The sequence below is a fragment of the Hyperolius riggenbachi genome, chromosome 5 (genome assembly GCF_040937935.1).
Source record: "Hyperolius riggenbachi isolate aHypRig1 chromosome 5, aHypRig1.pri, whole genome shotgun sequence".
NCBI classification, from domain to species: domain Eukaryota; kingdom Metazoa; phylum Chordata; class Amphibia; order Anura; family Hyperoliidae; genus Hyperolius; species Hyperolius riggenbachi.
The window spans coordinates 5044812-5068054 of NC_090650.1; the positions used below are offsets into that span (position 1 = coordinate 5044812).

The 23243-nt window shown below is 47.8% G+C and overlaps 1 protein-coding gene across 1 annotated transcript in view; it reads right to left on the minus strand.

Annotated features, from left to right (window-relative positions):
* LOC137517956 (serum paraoxonase/arylesterase 2-like) overlaps window positions 1-16571 on the minus strand; it is a 32395-nt gene extending 15824 nt beyond the window's left edge. The window contains exons 1-4 of the mRNA XM_068235043.1: window positions 16417-16571; window positions 8929-8999; window positions 2208-2263; window positions 1956-2124 (exon numbers count right to left, since the gene is read on the minus strand). Of these exons, the coding sequence (XP_068091144.1) occupies window positions 1956-2124; window positions 2208-2263; window positions 8929-8999; window positions 16417-16490 (370 nt within the window). The 5' untranslated portion in view covers window positions 16491-16571. The remainder of the gene's footprint in view (window positions 1-1955; window positions 2125-2207; window positions 2264-8928; window positions 9000-16416) is intronic.
* Between the last annotated feature and the right edge of the window lie 6672 nt (window positions 16572-23243).

A 23243-nucleotide genomic window follows, 5' to 3' on the forward strand; every position in this document is an offset into this window, starting at 1 on the left:
AGGTAAAATTAGTAAGTTATTGTCCCTTCCTGGCCATATAAGCACCCCCTGCCAAGTTAAGTAACCATCAATCTCAGATTGGCTATGACAGAAATCATTAAGACAGACCTCTACCAGCCTGACAGGCTCCAAAACACCAGGGCCCATATGCAATTCCCTTTTTCTCCCAAGTTTTCGCATCGGAGATAATTTTTCATCTCGTTTTTAAAATAACCTTTCAGCCTTTTTCAATTCAAAAAGTGAAACAGTACTATCAAAATTATTTTGAGCATTTTCTTGCAGGACGTTGGTTTAGAATGCATTTTATTGACAAATTTGATAATATCACCAAGGAGAAAACTCAGGAGAAAAAGTGAATTGCATATGGCCCCATGGGTGCCAACACCCCTAGAAGTGGTACTGGCTTCAAAAAGATTCTTATCTAAATGCTTAATAACTTGAGTTGAAGTCTGAGACTTGGTTGGAAGGAGACACAAAGCTTCAATTCATCAAAGGGTGTTCGATAACAAAACCCCAGTCCTTAAAATACCGCATTCGGTATTTTACACTTCACTGTGCTAATTCATCAATATTTTCCCATGTGCGGTAGAGGTTCGTTAAGTTACCGAACTACTAGGCTTCAATTCATCAAAGGCTGTTAGATAACAGCAGAGTGGTGCAGAGCAGCTTGGAATGTCCCTGTGTTGTTACAAGCTGATAACAATAGAAGGCATCCAGACATCCCTTTACATGTAAAGGTGTTATAGTTACTGTTACTTGTACTGCCTCTGCAGCTCTGAATCTGTCCATCAGTCTTTCTTAACATTTTATTTATTTGCCACAACGTAGATGAACTTCCTGGAGACATTACAAATGCCATGCTTGGTGATTTCACCACCAGCATCTTTGCATTATCAAACAGGGCCTGAAAGGGTTACACCACCGAAGGGAATCTGGGGATATATTTTGACCCGTTCTCTCTGCTCACTGCTTGGGGGGGGTCTGAAAGCTTGTGTGGAGAAGCCTGTGTGACCTATCAGCGGCACTTGCAGGAGAACAGGGGCTGTTTCTATTGGCTGCCTGCTCCTGCTAATCATGAAAACATTCACACAGAAGGCTTTCGAAGCCTGTAAATACAGGGGAGAGCTTGAGATAAACACCGAATGTGTTAGCGAATGTGGGAACCTTGATGAATTAACATTTGTTGAGCACATGTCGGTAATTTATCTCATTGCTGTGTCATTTCAGCTTCTCATTCGGTAACAGCTTTGATGAATTAACATTTTCTAAAGTGCTCCCTTAAGTCAGCTGTTTTTAGCATTACCGAATGCGGTAATGCTTGATGAATTGAAGCCAAAGTCTGCCTGATACTGTTATAAATTAAGGGAGGGGGGGGGGGGGGGCTAAGACAGCCTAATACTGCTTTGGGGAGAGCGGGTATTACATACACATTTTAGCACTATTGACTGATGCATTGATTAGGCCCCCTTTTTCAAATTTGAGCACCACCCCTTGAGCATCCTTTGTGCTGCACCCATCCCTATCTATAATCATCATGGCTCCACCCAACCACATCTACAGTCATCATGACTCCACCCATTCCTGTCTGCACTCATCATTGCTCCACCCACCCGTCTATAATCATCATGGCTCCACACATCCCTGTCTACAATCATCATGGCCCCACCCATCCCTGTCTATAATCATCATGGCTCCACCCATCCCTGTCTATAATCATCATGGCTCCACCCATCCCTGTCTATAATCATCATGGCTCCACCCATCCACATCTACAGTCATCATGGCTCCAACCACGCTTGTGTACAATCATCATGGCTCCACCCATCCCTGTCTACAATCATTATGGCTACACCCATCCCCAGCTACAATCCTCATAGCTCCACCCACCCATCTACATTCATCATTCTAATTTCAGGTACGATTCATATGAATAGACCTATGTCACCAAATCTCACCTTTCTCATCGGTGTATGCGCTGAGTCCATGAGGATTAAGAGAAGACACGTCAAATCCTCCACTGATCGGCAGTGATATTGGATTAATTGTTTCCTCGTTCAGATCGATCAGTAATATTTCTGCAGGTCTGTCGGGTGCAAAACTCTTCATCGGAGGCATTTTAAGGCCCTAGAAAGAGAGAGCAGCCGTTACCCGGGCCTGATAGACCAGCACTAATGACCTACACAAATATGGCGTCTATCGGTGCTTACAGTGCTGGCAAACGCCAGTCCGCTGGGGAGAAGGTGAATATCTTCCGAGCCGTACTCTGCGGACAAACAAAGACCATTGTTATTCCAATATCTCCGCCTTTTCTCTGAAAATGCCTAATTACTGTATGTCTAACTAAAAGTACCCTCCATACACGCACCTCATCTCCTGCGACCGGAACTAGTCTGGGCAATATGAAGCGAATGTTTTAAAATAAATTAGATTCTGAGTAACATTTTAAAATAAACTAGATTAGATGTTTGAGTACATTTCCAGCAGTTACAGAGATTTGAGGGGATATAATGTGCAGTGTGGGACTAAGCTGAGATCTCTGTTGGTCTGTGAAGCCTTCTGCCATATTAGAGAAGAGAACCAATAAGGATGGTTGAAAGGTCAGAGGGGAGGAACTTGCTCCTGACACCAGAGAACTTCCTTCTGACACTCCAAAAGTACATCTTCTAAACAAAGTTATTTTCTCATGCAGATTTCACTGAGGGGAGCTTCTAATGCCGTTATTTATTATTATGTGGTCACAATATATTGCCGTAGTTCAGTTTAGGGTCACATTACACAATTCCTCCTGGCATTCATCCTCTGCAGCTTATCAGCTGGCATCCCCTGCCGCCTGCCGGTGCCCGTCTGCAGAGAGACCCTCCCTTAACCTCCCTGGCGTTCATTTGATGCAGACTTTCGTCCACAGGAGGGCTATTTGTAAAAAAAAAATTAAATCATGTAGCTAGCACTAGGCTAGCCACATGTGTTCCCCAACTGCCCCGGTGCTGTGTCCCGCCCCCGATCACCGCCGGCTATATTTACCGCTCCGGGATCCCGCGAGAGCCATAACCTCTTCACTCAGTTTTGGTCGTCACTATGGCGACGATCATGCGCAGTACCGATCCTTCATCATAGTGGCGCCTCGTGGTGACGGAAAAGGCTGCGCCAGTGCGGGCTCCGGGGGGGGGGGGGTTATGTATGACGCCGCCGATCGCGGCGATCAGGGGGGAGCGGCAGCAATCACACAACACATGTAGCTAGTCAAGTGCTAGCTACATGATGTACAAAAAAAATGTTCCCCAAAAAATCTCCCTGGGCCATGCTATCCCCTCCGGGCTGAGCTCGTCCATGCCACTCAGGAGGTTAATTACATCGGGAACATCTCACAGGGATACTAGCTAATTTATGACAGATAGATAAGACCACATTGCTAAAACATCTCATACCACAGACTCTGGGGAGGGGAAGACATTGTAAATCCCGAGTTCAAACATGACTAGGCAGAGTGCATACACTATTTGTTACAAGCTAAAAATAATCGTGGCATTCAAAACCCATCTTCCCCGCACCTGAAATACAACAAATAGTGGCATTAAAAACCATCTTACCAGTATACAGAATAATAATAATAAAAAAATTATTATGGCATTTAAAACCCATTGTACCAGCCTAACAAGTTAGAATCCGTGTTTAAACCTACTTCTACAGTTATAAGCCAATGTATACATTTTGTCTCCTCTGTTAGTCTTTCGTTATGCAATTCGCAGCCACCCATTAATACAGTGACGAGAAGATCGCTTAAACTGTGTCCACGTAAACAGTAATGCGTGGGCAATGGGAGATCAGTATATTTTTTATTATCCTTTTTTTTGCTGTTAGTAAGTTAGCCAATAAATGGTATCACCCTGATTCAAAAAATTATTGCATCTATCTATCTATCTATCTATCTATCTATCTATCTATCTATCTATCTATCTATCTATCTATCTATCTTTTACCCATTTACCTGGGAGGAGACTATCTCCTTACTTTTATAGGGAGCTCCTGGGTCCCACCACCATAAGCCCTCTCCATGGGAATACAGATGTATACTTTATAATGCAAAAAAAAACAAAAAAACACTTTAACCTTCTTGCCGGTTATCCCGAGCTCAGCTCGGGGTAACCTGCGCAGAAGGATTTCTCCGGCCCCGCTGGGCCTATTTTCACAATTTTTTTACTACACGCAGCTAGCACTTTGCTAGCTGCATGCATATCCTGATTGCCGCAAATTCGCCGCTACCCGCCACGCCGCCAACCCCCCCCCCAGACCCCTTGTGCAGCCTACCACGCCGCCAACACCCCCCCCCCCCCCCCCCAGACCCCTTGTGCAGCCTGGTCAATAAGTGCCAGGCAGCGCTTAGGGGTGGATCGGGATTCCCTCTGACGTCCCGACGTCCATGACGTCGGTGACGTCATCCCGCCCCATCGCCATGGCGACAGGAAATCCCGTTCTGAACGCGATTTTTTGATTACAAAGATCGCTGGCGGCGATCGAACATGGTAGGGGGATGCTGCTTGTCAGCGGCTATCATGTTGCGAGCCCTAGGCTCGCTACATGATTTAAAAAAAATGTTTTTTTAAAGTGCTGCGCCGCCCCCCTTGCCGTCAGAATTGGAATGGCAAGGGGGTTAATTATGCTATAATTAAACACACCCACACTTAAAGCGGACCCAAACCAAACATTTTTTTTAATTCAAAATATTTAGATGCACCACTCTGACACATACAAAGATAAATACACACTCCTTCAAGCCTATGAGCATGTCAGCGCATGCTTCTCACTCTTCTCTTTCCATAACTAGGGTTATACAGGGGGCAGCCATTAGCAATTCCTCCTTTGCTGGACACCACCTCCTCCACCAGTCTGCCGGATTCTGTCCCGGCAATATGAAAGGAAGGGAGGGGTTCCTCCAATAAATGTAACATATTTTATATTTGTCATCATGCAGCTGAAAAAAGGGCTGCTATTTATTATTATAATTTAGAAAATAGATTTTATTTCTGAAATCTTGTATTTTTAATTTGGGTCCACTTTAATGCCATTTATAGGGCTTGGTTCTTTGTTAATTGTGGATTTATCAAACATAAAGCCAACAACCCAGAATTAAACATTAATCAACCTTGAACCATTTAACAAAATGGGAGGGTGTGTGAGGGAGAGGCCCCGACAGATCGGTCACCAATGTTATGGACCACGCGGTTAGCATTGCTCTGAGAACACAGCCCCAAACTGGGGGCTTTCACATCCCCTGGGCGGTTGATGGGGTTTGGAAGAGGCATGCGCTTTATAGAAAAAAATCTTTTTAATATTAGTCTAGTGAGTGTTATAAAATGCAAACATTGTGGATGTTTCTGGTAAAGGCAAGTCCTTCACAAGTGCTGTTAGCACAACCATTACAGTCTATACGCCTTGCATGCACATGGCCGGTTTCTGCATAGTAAATTAGCATGTGGTTTGCCAGGTTTGGCCGCACACCCCTTCATGATGCTTTTGTGGTTCAGCCTCCTGTGTATGTTTGATCCTCATATTTCTTTCAGCTATATCTATATTCAGAACTGTAAGAGACATGGTCGGCTCTCTGTGCCGGATTGGCTGGCAATCTCGCTGGTAATGTGCTGCCTGTACTTCCAGCGGTGGGTACTAACCTCCTTGCCGGTTATCCCGAGCTGAGCTCGGGGTAAGCCACCGCGGAGGATTCCTCAGACCCTGGTGGGCCGATTTGCATACACTTTTTTTCAAACACACGCAGCTAGCACTTTCCTAGCTGTGTGTTTGTTCCGATTGCCGCCGATCCACCGCTACCCGCCGCGAAAGAGGGCCCCCCCGCAGGCCCTTTGCACAGCCTGGCCAATCAACGCCAGGCTGCGCTATGGGGTGGATCGGGACTCCCTCTGACGTCATGACGTCGATGACGTCAGTCCGATCGTCGGGGGAAGCCCATACAGGAAATCCCATTCAGAACGGGATTTCCTGTTGGGTATTTGCGCCGGCGGGGATCGGAGGGGTGGGCAGGATACCGAAGGGAGGGGGGATGCATGTAGCTAGCGCTAGGCTAGCTACATGCTAAAAAAAAAATAGCAAAAAAAAAAAAAACCTCCCGCGGCAGTGGGCCGCATAGAATCAGAACAGCAGGGAGGTTAAATGATACCCGAAGTGACATGTGACATGATGAGATAGACATAGGTAAAAAAAAAGATAAAAAGGGGAATTTCTTATCAGTGAGGGTCACACTGTAGTCACTTCCTGTCTGAGTCAGGACTGAGTCAGCCACTTACATACCTGATATTTAACTCTTTTAGGCAGAGAAAGAAAAAAAAGGAACACAGCATAGTTATTTGTGTGCTAGGCACTGTACATACACATGTCTATCTCATCATGTCACACATCACTTCGGGTATCCTTTAAGTCCAGGAGCAGGACTCACTCAGACACTTATTAAAGTTACACAACAAGGGCCACTACCTCCAGAAGCACCACATACTTATGACAAACACTTAAGCATTATATACTGCAGTGCCAGCTTGCATCTTTATATCTGCAGTATATCACAAATTGCATTGCCCATAAACCATGTTTGCACTATTCATTTTTTTTATTACTTATTTGGCGGAGGTGGGAGGGGCACCAGCCAATCCTTTACTATGACCACAAAGCTGACCACACCCACCTCCTTCCTGTATTCCAGAGTGGGTGGGGTCAGGGGATGGCTCTGTGCTGGGGAAGTAACTCACACTCTGCTGGCAGCTCCAAACTTTGTGCACAGATCTCTGGGTCATGTGACTGTGTATTCCAAAAAGGAAATTGCCTGGAATGGTTGCATCAAATATGAACATAGTGTGAGTGATGCCATAGCTTCCTATTCACATTCAATAACAAAGTAAAATTTGCTGTAAGTTTGTTCTACAGCCCTCCGATTCCATAATGTGTCCCTGCATGTCACATACTCATATTGTTTATGCAAACGGCGCCTGCCCGTGATAACTATCTAGAAAAGGGTTAAACCTTAATGTCATAGATTGATGAATGCTATACTGCCCAAATAAGCAATGTTAGAAGTACATATGACCCAACACACGAGTATGCGCTATCAAAAGGAGTCCAGCAATAGACAATGTGGAATGATGTATGTCAGCGCTCCTCTTCTTCAGACTCTGTGCTCAGCCGGGAGGCTAAACCCCAAAGGGGGTCCATAATTCAATCCAGGAACACCGGCAAACAACAAGACATTAAGCAATGTATTACTTGCAACAGCATGGGGGTCATCTATGTATTATGGTGTCCCTGCAATTTGGAATATGTGGGAAGGACCACAAGAAAACTCCACACAAGAATTGGAGAACATATAGCCAATATCCATAAGGGATTAAAGACACACAACGTGTCAAACCATTTCAGACTGGTCCACAATTGTGATCCCAGTGGATTGAGATTCATGGGAGTGGAGGCACACAATAAAAAATGGAGAGGATCAAGTCTAGTCAGAGATATATCACAGGCAGAGGGTAAATAGATTTATCAGTTACAGTCCTTAACCCCGAGGGGTCTGAATGTAGAATTCGACCTCAACTGTTTTATCACTAATGATATCTGAAATAAAGTCACTGTAGGCAGTTACACAGAAAGTGAAGTATAGGGATAACCTCAGTCTAACCTGCCCATTATGAAATTGGAGTGTTGAGAATTTTGTTTGCCGTGTAGATACACGACTAATAAGGGGAATAGGCACATAAACCACAGGGGAGGGGCACATACTTATGCAATTAATTAAATGATGGGCTAAAATTATTCTCCCTCTGTAGACCCGCTCCTGAAATAGGGACTGGGTATGTGAACAGAGGCCAAGTCTGGGACACAAATATGTCTACAGATGTATAAAATTGATCCATGTAAGTTATCATGCACTATATGGGATACAGAGCAGTATGGTGTATTCTCACTCAATATCCAGAGGTGACTCCTTGGTTCATGCTGGTCACATCAGCCTTAATATGAGGGGAGATTAGCATGACAGGGGTGAATTGGAGAAATAAGGTGTTTGGTGAAGTGTAAATTGTGTCACAATCTCTTTCTGAAACAGTGTTTAACACATTAATTACTAGGTAATATGTATTTTTCGGGAAGATGGGGCCATATATATTATATATTATATTTTATCCAAACAGTAGCCAGTATCAAGTTTTAACATTGATGTATGAAAAATCGAGTAATTTATATTTCATATTGTATTCTGTATTTTATATTTAATCCTAGATCCACTAGCATAGGTGTAATGTAATAAAAGTCCACTAGATGGTGGCAGAAAGGTAGCACAGCCAACCAGGCCAAAGAGAATTAGAGGCAAAGTAGCTAGATGGCGCTGTATTCATTAAGGCTGATGGGACGCATGATCTTGCGACGTGCGTTCCAGACGGCGCATAACTAGTGATGACGCTTGTGAGGGGAGGAGTTCTGGAGCTACAAAGGACGTCGGCCGCACCTGTGACGTCAGCCCCTGATGAGTCCGCACGGACGAAACGCGTAGGGCGGAGCCAGGTGCGTCTGACGTCACGGGATACGGAAGTGCTAGCCAGCCGCATTGACTATACGGAAACTGTGAGTGGACACGCCGAGGGGGAACTACGGGACGCCGAGTCCACCCGGAGAGGAGTGTCACCACTGGGCCTTGAGCCCGATACACCTAAAAATCACCTTGCCACGTAAGTGCGCTCTATAGGCGCAAGCTGAAGTACACTGATTTTATGTGTTACGCTATGAGAGCTTTATTTGTGTTTTGCAAGCTTGATCTGGATTAAAGATTCTGAATTTTATTGGAGAGCTGTTTGCCTGGATTTTATACTGAAACGCTAGATCCACCTGTTGTCTGAGGTGGCAACCATCTGAGCACAGAGTCTGATGTCACATACTCACCCATTCCTTTTATCAGCTGACAGTTCGGAAGATGTGCCGGCTCCACCTCCTTGTAGAATCCACTTCTGTGTCTGCAGAAAAAATAAAACCGTTTCAGGCTGACATCTTTGTATGTTCTGGAGACATTTCACCACATTCACAGAGCAGCTTCTCCAATGCAATAAGTACAGTATGCAATGGCAAGCAGCTATATCATTCAGATATAAACCTATTAGCCTTGTCATTTGCAGATTCTGCTTGGGTATTAAGGGCTGTACCAGGGGCGGACATACGGCCGTGCAGGCCGTGCCGCCGCACGAGGGCCCCTGAAGTTCCGTTTTCTTCAGGGGCCCATGGCATTAAGTACTTTTTTTTTTTTTTTTAATATTTTTTTTTTTTATTATTATTTTATTCCCGGGGGCCCCCCGACTCCTATCCTCCCTCCCTCCCTCACCTCGGGGGCCCCCTCCCGATATGCGCGGCGGGAGAGCGAGCGAGCGGCAAATGCAGGAAGGGCTCTCCAGGCATCCGCTAGAGGCCCAGCCGCTTGGTCTCCAATATGTCTCCAGTTGGAGACATATTGGAGACTCAGCGGCTGGGCCTCTAGCGGATGCCTGGAGAGCCCTGAAGACTTCCTGCATTTGCCGCTCACTCTCCCGCCGCGCATATCGGGAGGGGGCCCCCCGAGGTGAGGAAGGAAGGGAGGGAGGGAGGATAGGAGTCGGGCCCCCCACCCGGATAGCTACCCACCCGGCTACCTACCCACCCGGCTACCTACCTACCCACCCGACTACCTAACCACCCACCCGGCTACCTACCCACCCACCAGGCTTCCTACCTAACCACCCACCCAACTACCTAACCACCCACCCGGCTACCTACCCACCCACCAGGCTTCCTACCTAACCACCCACTCAACTACCTAACCACCCACCCGGCTACCTACCCACCCGGCTACCTACCCACCCGGCTACCTACCTACCTACCCGGCTACCTACCTAACCACCCACCCGGCTACCTACCTAACCACCCACCCGGCTACCTACCGGGCTAGTTACCAACCCACCCACCAGGCTACCTACCCACCCACCCGGCTACCCGGCTACCTACCTAACCACCCACCCGGCTACCTACCTAACCACCCACCTGGCTACCTACCTAACCACCCACCCGGCTACCTACCGGGCTAGTTACCAACCCACCCACCAGGTTACCTACCCACCCACCAGGCTACCTACCTACCCACCCACCAGGCTACCTACCCACCCACCAGGCTTCCTACCTACCCACCCGGCTACCTACCTACCCACCAGGCTACCTACCCACCCACCAGGCTACCTACCTACCCACCCACCAGGCTACCTACCCACCCACCAGGCTTCCTACCTACCCACCCGGCTACCTACCTACCCACCCGGCTACCTACCCACCCACCAGGCTTCCTACCTACCCACCCGGCTACCTACCTAACCACCCACCCGGCTACCTACCTACCCACCCACCCGGCTACCCACCCACCAGGCTTCCTACCTAACCACCCACCCGGCTACCTACCTAACCACCCACCCGGCTACCTACCGGGCTAGTTACCAGCCCACCCACCAGGCTACCTACCCACCCACCCGGCTACCCACGCACCCACCAGGCTACCTACCTACCCACCCACCGGGCTACCTACCTACCTACCGGGCTAGTTACCCACCCACCCACCAGGCTACCTACCCACCCGGCTACCTACCCACCCACCCACCAGGCTACCTACCCACCCACCCACCAGGCTACCAACCCACCCACTCAACCAGGCTACCAACCCACCCACCCACTCACCCACCCACTAGGCTACCTATCCACCCAACCACCCATGGGAGCTGCGCGCCGGATGGAGGCTGGGACAGGAGGTCTGCTGCTGCAGGTGAGTAAATGTTTTTGTTTTATTTATATTAGCAGGTGTATGTTCTGGGCAGGTCTGCCACATGATTGCATGTATTTTCTTCGCAAATCTGCCGACATGATTGCATGTATTTTCTGGGCATATCTGCCGACATGATTGCACGTATTTTCTGGGCATATCTGCCGACTTGTTTGCACGTATTTTCTGGGCATATCTGCCGACTTGATTGCATGTATTTTCTGGGCATATCTGCCGACTTGTTTGCACGTATTTTCTGGGCATATCTGCCGACTTGTTTGCACGTATTTTCTGGGCATATCTGCCGACTTGATTGCACGTATTTTCTGGGCATATCTGCCGACTTGATTGCACGTATTTTCTGGGCATATCTGCCGACTTGATTGCACATATTTTCTGGGCATATCTGCCGACATGATTGCACGTATTTTCTGGGCATATCTGCCGACATGATTGCACGTATTTTCTGGGCATATATGTGTATTTTCTTGAGAAAACCTGCACAATTATGTGAATTTTCTGGGGAAAGGGTCACCAAAACTTGGGCCCACTGTCTTTGCGTTGCACTTTTCAAGGGAACCTGAGGTGAGAATAATATTGAGGCTGCCATATTTCTCTCCTTTTAAGCAATACCAGTTGCCTGGCTGCCGTGCTGGTCCTCTGCCTCTTATTCTTTCAACCATAGACCCTGAACAAGCATGCAGCAGGTCAGGGGTTTCTGACAATATTGTCAGAACTGAGAAGATTAGCTGCATGCTTGTTGCTGGTGTAATTCAGTTTATTACTGCAGCCAAATAGATCAGCAGGGCCGCCAGGCAACTAGTATTGTTTAAAAGGAAATAAACCCTCACCCCGGGTTCGCTTTAAGTTACAGTTAGCTCCGCCCTCATCCGGTCATTGCCACGCCCATTTTTTTGCCGCGGCGCTACGCGCCGCAGGTTCTGTCCACTAATTTTTGCCGCGGCGCGCTTCGCGCGCCGCAGGTTGTAGCCACGCCCATATTTTGCCGCGGCGCGCTACGCGCGCCGCAGGTCATAGGGGGCCCACAATTACAATTTTGCACAGGGGCCCACTGCTGGCTGTGTCCGCCACTGGGCTGTACACAATGCTGCGTTTGCGCTGCCATTTGAAATCACATGCGATTTTTAATTGCAAAGCCTTCATGAAAATAGAATAATTGCATCGCACCAGTGTGTACAGGTCTTCGCGATTTTCATCATTTTTTAAAAGATCTTGTGATTAAAAAAAGCATGCGATTTTAAAAACAGCGCAAAAGCAGCAGTGTGTACAGGCCCTTAACCTCCCTGGCGTTCAATTTTCACAGGATTTCTGTCCAAAAAGTGATAAAATTTATTTATTAATCTTGTAGTCAGAGATTGTGTTGCCGACTGTGAGGATACATGCTTTCATATAATAAAAAAATATCAAATACAATTCTGTAAAATCCTTTTAAAATCCTGAGCTCCGTTCAGTTTTCTGTGGTTCTTCAGGCCGGTTCTGCGGTGTAATGGAAAAACATCGGCTATAATAGTATATGCTGCCTGCTAAGAGCTCTGTGGACTGTATAGTAGGGCTCCTAAGGGCCCTGTGGTATAACGGATAAATATCTATACGCATACAAATCACCTCCCTATGTTGGCTTTCTGGTATAATGGGTAAATAATGACTATAAGCAATTATACATCTTATAATCTTGTAACTCCCGTCTATCAGATGGGGAGGATCGAAAACCTAGTAATTCATTTGTCGAGACGATCTCTCACAGACAGTGAGATCTACATCTTATCGGAAGGTTTATCTTTCTGCTCCTTTGCAGGAGTCCACAAGTTCACAGATATTGACGTGTATCTGTGGAAAGGAACCATGTGATTAAGGCAGTTCTTAAAGAGGAACTCCAGTGAAAATAATGTAATAAAAAAAGTGCTTCATTTTTACAATAATTATGTATACATGATTTAGTCAGTGTTTGCTCATTGTAAAATCTTTCCTCTCCCAGATTCACATTCTGACATGTATTACATGGTGACATTGTTACTGTGGGCAGATTATGTAGCTGTTTCTAGCTGGTCTGGCTTTAACAGACAGCTGTAAGCAGCTATTTCCTGTCTGTGAACATTGTTACATTGTGGCAGTTTGCCCAGAGTACCGTACGTACCAGAGCCTCTTGTGGGAGGGGTTTCAGCACAAAATCAGTCATACAGCGCCCCCTGATGGTCTGTTTGTGAAAATCATTATATTTCTCATGTAAAAGTGGGTATCAGCTACTGATTGGGATAAAGTTCAATTCTTGGTCGGAGTTTCTCTTTAAGGCAGTGTGAAAATCTCAAAATTTAAAGCACAGACAAATAAGAAGTATGTTTCTCCCAGAGTAAAATGAGCTATAAATGACTTTTCTCCTATGCTGCTGACACTTACAGTAGGTAGTAGAAATCTGACGTGATCGACAGGTTTTGGGCTAGTCCATCTCTCCATGGGGGAATATTGCAGGCGCTACTACGCTTGTGCCACTCCACAAACAGCGCAACACGTTTCACAGGCAATATCAATATTGTGTGTGAAAGGTGTTGTGCTGTTTTTGGAGTAGATCAATACATTTTCTGTGATGATGAACGAGCACAGTGACTGTGTTTCTTCTACAAGGAAGTGAGTCCAACACTTCCTTCTCACCAATTCTTAACCATTTTAGCCATTTTTATTCTATTGGCGCCTCTGTTTTCCCAATAAGGTAGCCTGGAATAGGTGCAACCAGTCAGGGCAGTTTCTAGGCAACAATGCACCCAGGATGTGAGTGTAAAAATTGTGTCCCCCTTCCCCGTGGAGCCAGGTATAGGTTCCCGCAGTATAGGTTAGCCAGGTCTAGTTGCACTCAATATAGGCAGCCAGCTATAGGTTCCTCCAGCATAGGTAGCCAGGTATAGGTACCCCAGTATAGGTAGCCAGCTATAGGTCCCCACAGCTATAGCATTAGCTAAACAGGAAGTAGATTTTGTATACCGCAGCTATGCAGAGGAGAAGAGTAGCGGCAAGTGATCGGCAATTGAAACGCAGGAAGGTGAGTTGCTGTATACAGCGCTTCCTGCTGCGCTCACTCTTCAGTGGAAGGGGGAGCACGGAGGGTGACCCGAGAGAGGAAGGGAGGGACAGGCCACCCTCCCCACAGCTGCAGCTCATCCTCCATCAAGGCGCCCCCCCCCCCCTCCCTCAGCGCTCAGGCCGGCCGCACTGGGTGCAGGGCCCTAGAAACGGGCCTGCAGTCAGTATAGGAAGCCTGGAATAGGTGTTTAGCCAGTATACAGTATGTTGCCTGGAATAGTTGCCTGCAGCATAAGTAGCCAGGAATAGATGCAGCCAGTATAGGTAGCCAGGGGTAGGTGCAGCCAGTATAGGTAGCCAGGGGTAGATGCAGCCAGTATAGGTAGCCAGGGGTAGGTGCAGCCAGTATAGGTAGCCAGGGGTAGATGCAGCCAGTATAGGTAGCCAGGGGTAGATGCAGCCAGTATAGGTAGCCAGGGGTAGATGCAGCCAGTATAGGTAGCCAGGGGTAGATGCAGCCAGTATAGGTAGCCAGGGGTAGGTGCAGCCAGTATAGGTAGCCAGGGGTAGGTGCAGCCAGTATAGGTAGCCAGGGGTAGGTGCAGCCAGTATAGGTAGCCAGGGGTAGGTGCAGCCAGTATAGGTAGCCAGGGGTAGATGCAGCCAGTATAGGTAGCCAGGGGTAGGTGCAGCCAGTATAGGTAGCCAGGGGTAGGTGCAGCCAGTATAGGTAGCCAGGGGTAGGTGCAGCCAGTATAGGTAGCCAGGGGTAGGTGCAGCCAGTATAGGTAGCCAGGAATAGGTGCAGCCAGTATAGGTAGCCAGGGGTAGGTGCAGCCAGTATAGGTAGCCAGGGGTAGGTGCAGCCAGTATAGGTAGCCAGGAGTAGGTGCAGCCAGTATAGGTAGCCAGGGGTAGGTGCAGCCAGTATAGGTAGCCAGGGGTAGGTGCAGCCAGTATAGGTATCCAGGAATAGGTGCAGCCAGTATATGTAGCCAGGAATAGGTGCAGCCAGTACAGGTATCCAGGAATAGGTGCAGCCAGTATAGGTAGCCAGGAATAGATGCAGCCAGTATAGGTAGCCAGGAATAGGTGCAGCCAGTATAGGTAGCCAGGAGTAGGTGCAGCCAGTATAGGTAGCCAGGGGTAGGTGCAGCCAGTATAGGTAGCCTAGCCCCCCGCTTTACCTCTTCTGCTGCCGCTCGTTCCCTCCTCCAGAAAGCCTGGATCCCCCTCCACTGCCCAGCGGCTAATACTTCACACCACCAGGGCCTGATTTGTACTCTCTACCGCCCAAGGCCACTGTTACCAGCCGCCCTCCTTCAGTATAGGTAGCGAGTTGATCCTCCCTCCCCTTCCTCCAATATAGGTAGCCAGATGGCCCTTCCCCCCTCCCTCTAGTATGGTAGCCTGATGACCCCTCCCCCCCAGTATAGGTAGGCAGATGATCCCTCTCCCGTTCCCTCTAGTATAGGTAGCCAGATGACTCCTCCCCCCAGTATAGGTAGCCAGATGACCCCTCCCCCCTAGTATAGGTAGCCAGATGACTCCTCCCCCCAGTATAGGTAGCCAGATGACTCCCTTAATCCCTCCCTTCCCCCCCTTCCCCCTTCAGTATAGGTAGCCAGCTCGCCTTCACACCGCAGCAGCCATCTGTGTCACTCATTTCTCCGCTCGTCTCCAGTGCAGAAGCTTCCTCTTCCTTCCCATCTCCAATGCTGCCGAAGTCCATAGCCGCCGGTCACAATGCAGACGTGCACAGAGAGCAAGGTGGCTGCTGCACAGGCGGCTAGCAGCAGAGTACCGCGGTCAGGCACTCACCAGATCTCCCTGCATTGTGGCATTTGCAAGCTGGCAAATGCTGCACCAGTTAAGCCTGCTGCTGTGGCGCCCTAGGCCATGGCCTAAATCCGGCCCTGCACATCCACATATCAGTGATGACCTGTGAGCAGGCAGCCAGGAAGTGCCCAGTAACAGTGCTCTATACAGGAAGTGACATCTGTTTACTTCCTGTATGTAGCTGGCGTTACTAGGCAACGCTGGCTGCCTGCTCTCAGGTCACTGCTGATATGCGGTGTGAAGTACAGTACCAGCCACCGGGCAGTGGAGAGGGATCCAGGCTTCCAGGATCAAGGAACCGGGAGGCAAAAAAGTGGCCCGGGGGAGGGAGGTGGGGGGGGGGTGAGACAGCTTCACAAGCAGGGGGGATTCTGAGCTGTCACCCCCCCTTCCCCCCCTTGCACGCTGAGACCAGGGGCGAGCGGCTCCTTGCACCACCCCCTTCAGACGCCACTGATCCCGCGGTTAAGTGATCGTTTCTGATCGCCACGGTAATAGATCAAAATGAATGGCCAAATTTCTGCTAAAAAATCCAATCAGGTGTGAGATTGTCTGATTTCTGCAGTATGTCACACATGTTCTCAGAGTAAAATAACACCAGAAAATCAGAGCAGAAAATACAGGTTTCTCAGAGCTGCATTCCTGGAAAGGTTTCAGAAAGTTAATCGGTAACACCGTCTATTGTGCAAACCCGCCAGATCTCCCAAGTGATGATAAAAGTAACTTACAGAAAGTGGACAGTGCGCTCCCCCAGAAATCCCAGGAGCACCCCGAGGACAGTCAGCTTCAGCAGAGCGCCCATGTTACTGCGTCCATACACCTGACTCGGGCAGCTCTGACTGCAGGGAGGGGAGGGTGGCTGGAGCAGTAGTGATAGCTGGGAGGGCAGGGAGGGGAGGGTGGCTGGAGCAGCTCTGATTGCTGGGAGGGCTGGTAGGGGAGGGTGGCTGGAGCAGTAGCGTTAGCTGGGAGGGCAGGTAGGGGAGGGTGGCTGGAGCAGCTCTGATTGCTGGGAGGGCAGGGAGGGACTGGTAGAGGGAGGTTCTGGCAGGACAGGCTGCAGTTACAACAACCTGCTGGAGATAATCTTGTGTGTGTAATTACTAAAGAAAAGTGTGTAGAAAGTACAGGTTAATGAATGAGATAGGGACTGTAGGTTCATTCCTAACCTGAATCTGTGAATACATCGAGACGCTGTGACATCTCTGTCCCCTGTACCTCCTCTACGCCCCCCTGTGCCTCCAGTGTCCCACACTGTGCCATCTCTGTCCCCTGTACCAGAGCAGGGACAAGGTCCTCCAGCACCCAAGGCTGAGACACCAGAGTGCGCCCCTCCATCCCTCCCACCCCAGCCGTCACACACTGATTACTATTAGACTAAGAGGTGCCACAGGGCCCACAACCTCCCCAACACCTTAATCTCTAGTTATCTGGCTTGCAGTCACTGCTATGTATCCCCTTTTCTTATTTTTTCTGCTTCATACACAATTAGGAATGACAGCTGAATGAATTGTGCGCCCCCTCCTACACTGCGCCCTGAGGCTGGAGCCTCTCCAGCCTATGCCTCGGCCCGGCCCTGCCCTGTACCTCCTCTATGCCCCCCCCCCCCGGGCCTCCAGAGTGTGTGTGTGTGTATACAGTGTGTGTGTGTGTGTGTGTGTGTGTGTGTGTGTGTGTGTATACAGTGTGTGTGTGTGTATGTGTGCGTGTGTGTGTATACAGTGCGTGTGCGTGTGTGTGCGTGTGTGTGTGTGTATACAGTGTGTGTGTGTGTGTGTGTATACAGTGCGTGTGCGTGTGTGTGCGTGTGTGTGTATACAGTGTGTGTGTGTGTGTGTGTGTGTGTGTGTGTGTGTGTATACAGTGTGTGTGTGTGTGTGTGTGTGTATACAGTGTGTGTGTGCGTGTGTGTGTGTGTGTGTGTGTGTGCGCGCGTGTGTGTGCGTGCGTGTGCGTGTGTGTGTGTGCGTGCGTGTGCGTGTGTGTGTGTGTGTGTGTGCGTGCGTGCGTGTGCATGTGTGTGTGCGTGTGTGTGTGTGTGTCGAAAACGGCTTGACTGATTTGAACGAAACTTGGTATGCAGATCCCTTACTACCTGGGATGATATGTTCTGGGGGTCTCGCGGCCCCCCTGCACACCTGGGCGGAGCTACAAACAGCAAATCAGATTTCACCCATTCAAGTCAATGGAAAATTGTAAAAGGCTGCCATTCTCACAGTAATCAAGCCAGAGTCCCCACACTTGGCACAGTTGGTCACTTGGTGACCGAGGTTACAAATCCAGGAAAAGTGGGCGGAGCATAAAACAGCCAATCAAATTTCAGCTATTTATTTTTAATGGGAAAATGTAAACTGCAGCCATTCTTACACTGCTAATCGCAGGGTTCTCAAACTTGCCACAGTTGGTCACTGGGTGAATGAGATTAAGATTCAAGAAAGTGGGTGGGGCCTACAACAGCCAATCAAAATGCACCTATTGATTTTCAAGGGGAATATTTAAACTGCTGCCATTCTTACACTCTTAATGGCAGAGGCTTCAAACTTGCTACAGTCGGTCATTGGGTGACTGGTGTCCAAATTCACTAAAGGGGCGGGGCCACATACAGCCAATCAGATCTCCTTGGTGGATAAACTGCTTCCATTCACACATTTTTGATGCCAGGAACCTGAAAGTTCACAAACTTGATCACTGGGTGATTGTGTGTCCAGGTTACAAAAAGTGGGCAGAGCCAGGGCCGGTTCTAGCCAGGCACATATGAGGGGGCAGACAGAAATTTGCAGGGGGATGAAAAAACCCTGCGCCGCGCGTAGCGCGGCGCGCCGAAGAATGGGCGTGGTCATGCAACAGACCGTGGGCGTGGTCATGGGTGGGGCCAAATATACATGTCATGACCTTACAGTGGGGTTAAAGGTCTGCCGGGGAAGTTTGAGCTCTATCCCCCAAAAATATACAGCACAGACAGAAGTTTGGACACACCTTCAATGACAGTGTCTGGTGAGGCGGGAGGCAGATAGCAGAGGACGCAATTATCTGATTAATTTGCTAACTGGCACAGCAAACTGCCACAGACAGTGACTGGTGAGACGAGTGGCAGATAGCAGATGGCGGGCAGACAATGCCTGAAGCAAGTTATTCAGAAGTTGTTACAGCACGTGTGCTGTCTATGAGAGGAGTCTCAGGACGCAATTATCTAATTAATTTCCTAACTGGAACAGCACACTGCCACAGACAGTGTCTGGTGAGGCTGGTGGCACTGGCAGATAGCAGATGGCGGGCGCCGGGGCGGACAATGCAGGAAGGCAGCAAGATATTCACAAGACCACGTCTGCTCTGCTCTCTCCGAGAGGAATCTGAGCTCTGACGCAGGCACAGCGGCGGGAGCGGGACCTTAAGAGGCCGCCCCGCATAGAGGAGGAGTCGACTCTCTCAGAGGAGGAGAATTCCTCTTTCTCTGAGAGAGTCAACTCCTCCTCTATGTGGGGCGGCTATTAATGTCGCCAGACTCGCCACTGCCTTCTTCTCAGCCTGAAAGCAGAGACTCCTCTCGGAGAGCCGCCGGAGGGAGAAGCGGTCATGTGACTGATCACATGACTGCTCTGCGCTCCACGCCATGGACCAGGAAGCAGCCGCAGCGGCAGAACGAGAGCGGCTCTGATTTGAGGGGGCAACGAGTCTGTTTGAGGGGGCTCTGCCCCCTCTCGCCCCCCCCCTAAAGCCGGCCCTGGGCAGAGCTAAAAACAAATTTCACTGGAAAATATAAACTGCAGCCATTCTTACACTGTTAATGGCAGGGATCTCAAACCTGGTACATTTGGTCACTGGGTGATTAGGGTTCAAATTCAGAAAGGGGGCGGAGCCACAAACAGCCAGATTTGTTTATTTTTCAATGGGAATATACAAAGTATTGATACCAAGAACCCCAAAGCTGATAAATCTGATAATTGAGTGACTGTATGTCAAGGTTAGAAAAAGTGGCCGGTGCCAACAACTAAATCTTTAACATGGCAGGGTTCCCAAACTTTACACAATTAGCCACTGGGTGACTGGGAAGAATATTCAGAAATGTGGGTGGAGCCTACAACAGCCAATCAAAATTGACCTATTGATTTTCAGGGGGAATATTTTCATTGCTACCATTCTTACACTGTTAGTGGCAGAGGCCTCAAACCTAATACAGTCAGTCATTGGGTGACTGGGATCCAAATTCACTAAAGGGGTGGAGCCACAAACAGCCAATCACATTTGTTAGATTGATTTCAGCCGTTCTCTTATTGGCAGGGTTCTCAAACGTGACACAGTTGGCCACTGGGTGACTGGGACTAATATTCAGGAAAGTGGGTGGAGCCTACAGCAGCCAATCAAAATTCACCTTTTGATTTTTAAGGAGGATATTTACATTGCTGCCATTCATACACTCTTAATGGCAGAGGCCTCAAATCTGGTACAGACAGTCAGTCACTGGTAGACTGGGGTTTAAATTCTGAAGGGAGCGGGCCAAATACAGCCAATCAGATATGTTTAATTTCAATGGCAAAATGCAACTTATTTATGCCAAGGACCCCAAAGCTCATAAACTTGGTCATTGAGTGACTGTATGTTAAGGTTAGAAATAGTGGGCGGAGCCAATAACAACTAACTTTTTACATTGGAAAATATAAACTGCAGCTTTTCTTACACTGTTAATGGCAGGGTTCTCAAACTTCACACAGTTGGTCACTGGGTGACTGGGATTAATATTCGGAAAAGTAGGTGGAGCCTACAATAGCCAATCAAAATTCACCTATTGATTTTCAAGGGGAATATTGAAACTGCAGCCATTCTTACACTGTTAATGGCAGAGGCCTCAAACCTGCTACAGTCGGTCGTTAAGTGTCTGGGGTTCAAATTCAGTAAAGGGGTGGAGCCAAACACAGCCAATCAGATTTCTTTGCTGGATAAACTGCTTCCATTAGCAGAATTTTGATGCCAGGAACCGAAAAACTCACAAACTTGATCATTGAGTGACTGTGTGTCAAGGTTACAAAAACTGGGTGGAGTAAAAAACAGATTTTTCTGGGAAATTGTAAACTGCAGCCTTTCTTCACTGTTAATGGCGAATGGCCGAAATTCGCACAGTAACGCATATAGTGAGAACAAGGCCTAAAGCCTGAACTTATAAAACTCTACTAACTAAGATATTTCTCCAAACATTCAACATATTAAACATCTTACCTTTAATATTATTAGTCTGGTCAGGAGGGTTAAGCCCCTGAAGACACTTATTACAATACATGGGCGTTGTGTGATTTTTGCGAATTTGCATTCGTTGCACATTTAATGTTTTTCAGCAACATCACATTCTTTGTGTTTTTCTTTATTGGAGCGCAAAGAAATCTGCAATCTGAAGACTTAAAGTGAACCTCCAGACTAAAAATCTACTCAGCAGCACTGAAAAGGCTCGGTGTTTCTTTAACAGTTTTACAGCATCGGAACTTTGTTTTTCTTACCCAAGCCTCATTTTTAGCTGCACAGAAGAAAACTACCGGGCATTTTCCCCCTGATGCTGTGCAAAGGATGATGGGATTTCTGATGTTGTTGTTCTCGTTTTTTTTTATTTTGAATTTGAGATTTGAAGCCTAGCGCGCGCAGCTGGGAGGGGTGATCAGGACACAGGACAGTTGGAACTGTGTCTCATGCTCCCTGTCACCTCCTTTCAACCAAAAATATGGCTGCCCCCATGAAATCACAAACATTTGCCTGTTCTTTTAAAACAGTGTGGGTAAGAGATTATATTACTCATCTATTTTAATTAACATAACTAATGTAACTTTAATGACAGTATGTTTGTTTGGGCTGACGTTCCTCTTTAACCTGCACAAAACCTCAACCAAAAAATATCCGAACGGCATCCAAAAAATCGCAAACGCAGACTGGTGCATGCAGAAAGCACCAGCACAAGTGTGAATACTGCCTAATCTTAAAGGGACTCTGTAACAAAAATGTCATTGTGTTTTCTACCATCCTACAGGTTCCTAAACCTATTATAATGTGCTCTGGCTTACTGCAGCACTTTCTACTATCACCATCTCTGTAATAAATCAGCTTATCTTTCCCCTGTCGGACTTGTCGTCCTGTGTCTGGAAGGCTGCCAACTCTTCAGTGTGATCTGCTATGCATGCCCCCTCTATGCACACTCCCCTGTGTGTGTGTGTTATTTACATTAGCCAGCTTTTCTCTGCTCTCTTATCTTTTACAAGCTGGATAAATCCTCTGTTCACATACTGATGAGTCACATACTGCAGAATTACAGACAACCAGGCAGAGCTGTCTGCAAGAAGAAACAAACAATCAGCGTGTAACTCTTCAGTGAGCTGCAGGGGGAAAGAAACACACAAATGATCTCTTGAGATTCAAAAGGAAGGCTGTATACAGCCTGATTGTGTATGGATGTATTTTCTATGTGTGGACATACTGTACATCAACCTACTTCCTGTTTTGGTGGCCATTTTGTTTGTTTACAAACAAACTTTTTAAAACTGTTTTTGACTACTTTTAATGCGGCGGGGAGCGGCGAAATTGTGACAGAGGGTAATAGGAGATGTCCCCTAACGCACTGGTATGTTTACGTTTTGTGTGATTTTTAACAATACAGATTCTCTTTAAAGGATACCCGAAGTGACATGTGACATGATGAGATAGACATGTGTACTGTATGTACAGTGCTGAGCACACAAATAACTATGCTGTGTTCATTTTTTTTCTTTCTCAGCCTGAAAGACATGAAATATCAGGTATGTAAATGGCTGACTCAATCCTGACTCAGACAGGAAGTGACTACAGTGTGACCCTCACTGATAAGAAATGCCCCTTTTTTTGCCTCTTTCTTGCTCTCAGAAGCCATTTTCTGCTAGTAAAGTGTTTTATAGTTGGAATTTCTTATCAGTGAGGGTTACACTGTAGCCACTTCCTGTCTGAGTCAGGACTGAGTCAGCCACTTACATACCTGATATTTAACTCTTTCAGGCAGAGAAAGAAAAAAAGGAACACAGCATAGTTATTTGTGTGCTAGGCACTGTACATACACATGTCTATCTCATCACGTCGCATGTCACTTCGGGTATCCTTTATGCAGGACAATCTCCTGAGCCCTCGGAAACCTGGAGGACACCGACAGTGATTTCAATATTCCAAACAATCTCATTCTCAAAGTCCTGAAAAAGGGATATTTACCAGGCTCGAATCTCACTAATCCTTGTAGCTGTTGTCATTGCTGTGAGAAAAGCTGCCTCAATAGACAGACATTCTAAAGAAATCTGATCTAATGGCTCAGATGGTTTCCTGGAAAGGCAGATCTCACGGTGAGATGCCGGGTATGTTCACCAGATCTTTCCTTTAAAGGAATGCTGTAGGAGGTCAGGGGAAATGAGTTGAACTTACCCGGGGCTTCTAATGGTCCCCCGCAGACATCCTGTGCCTGCGCAGCCACTCACCGATGCTCCGCCCCCTCCCCCCGCAGACATCCTGTGCCCGCGCAGCCACTCACCGATGTTCCGGCCCCCCGCAGACATCCTGTGCC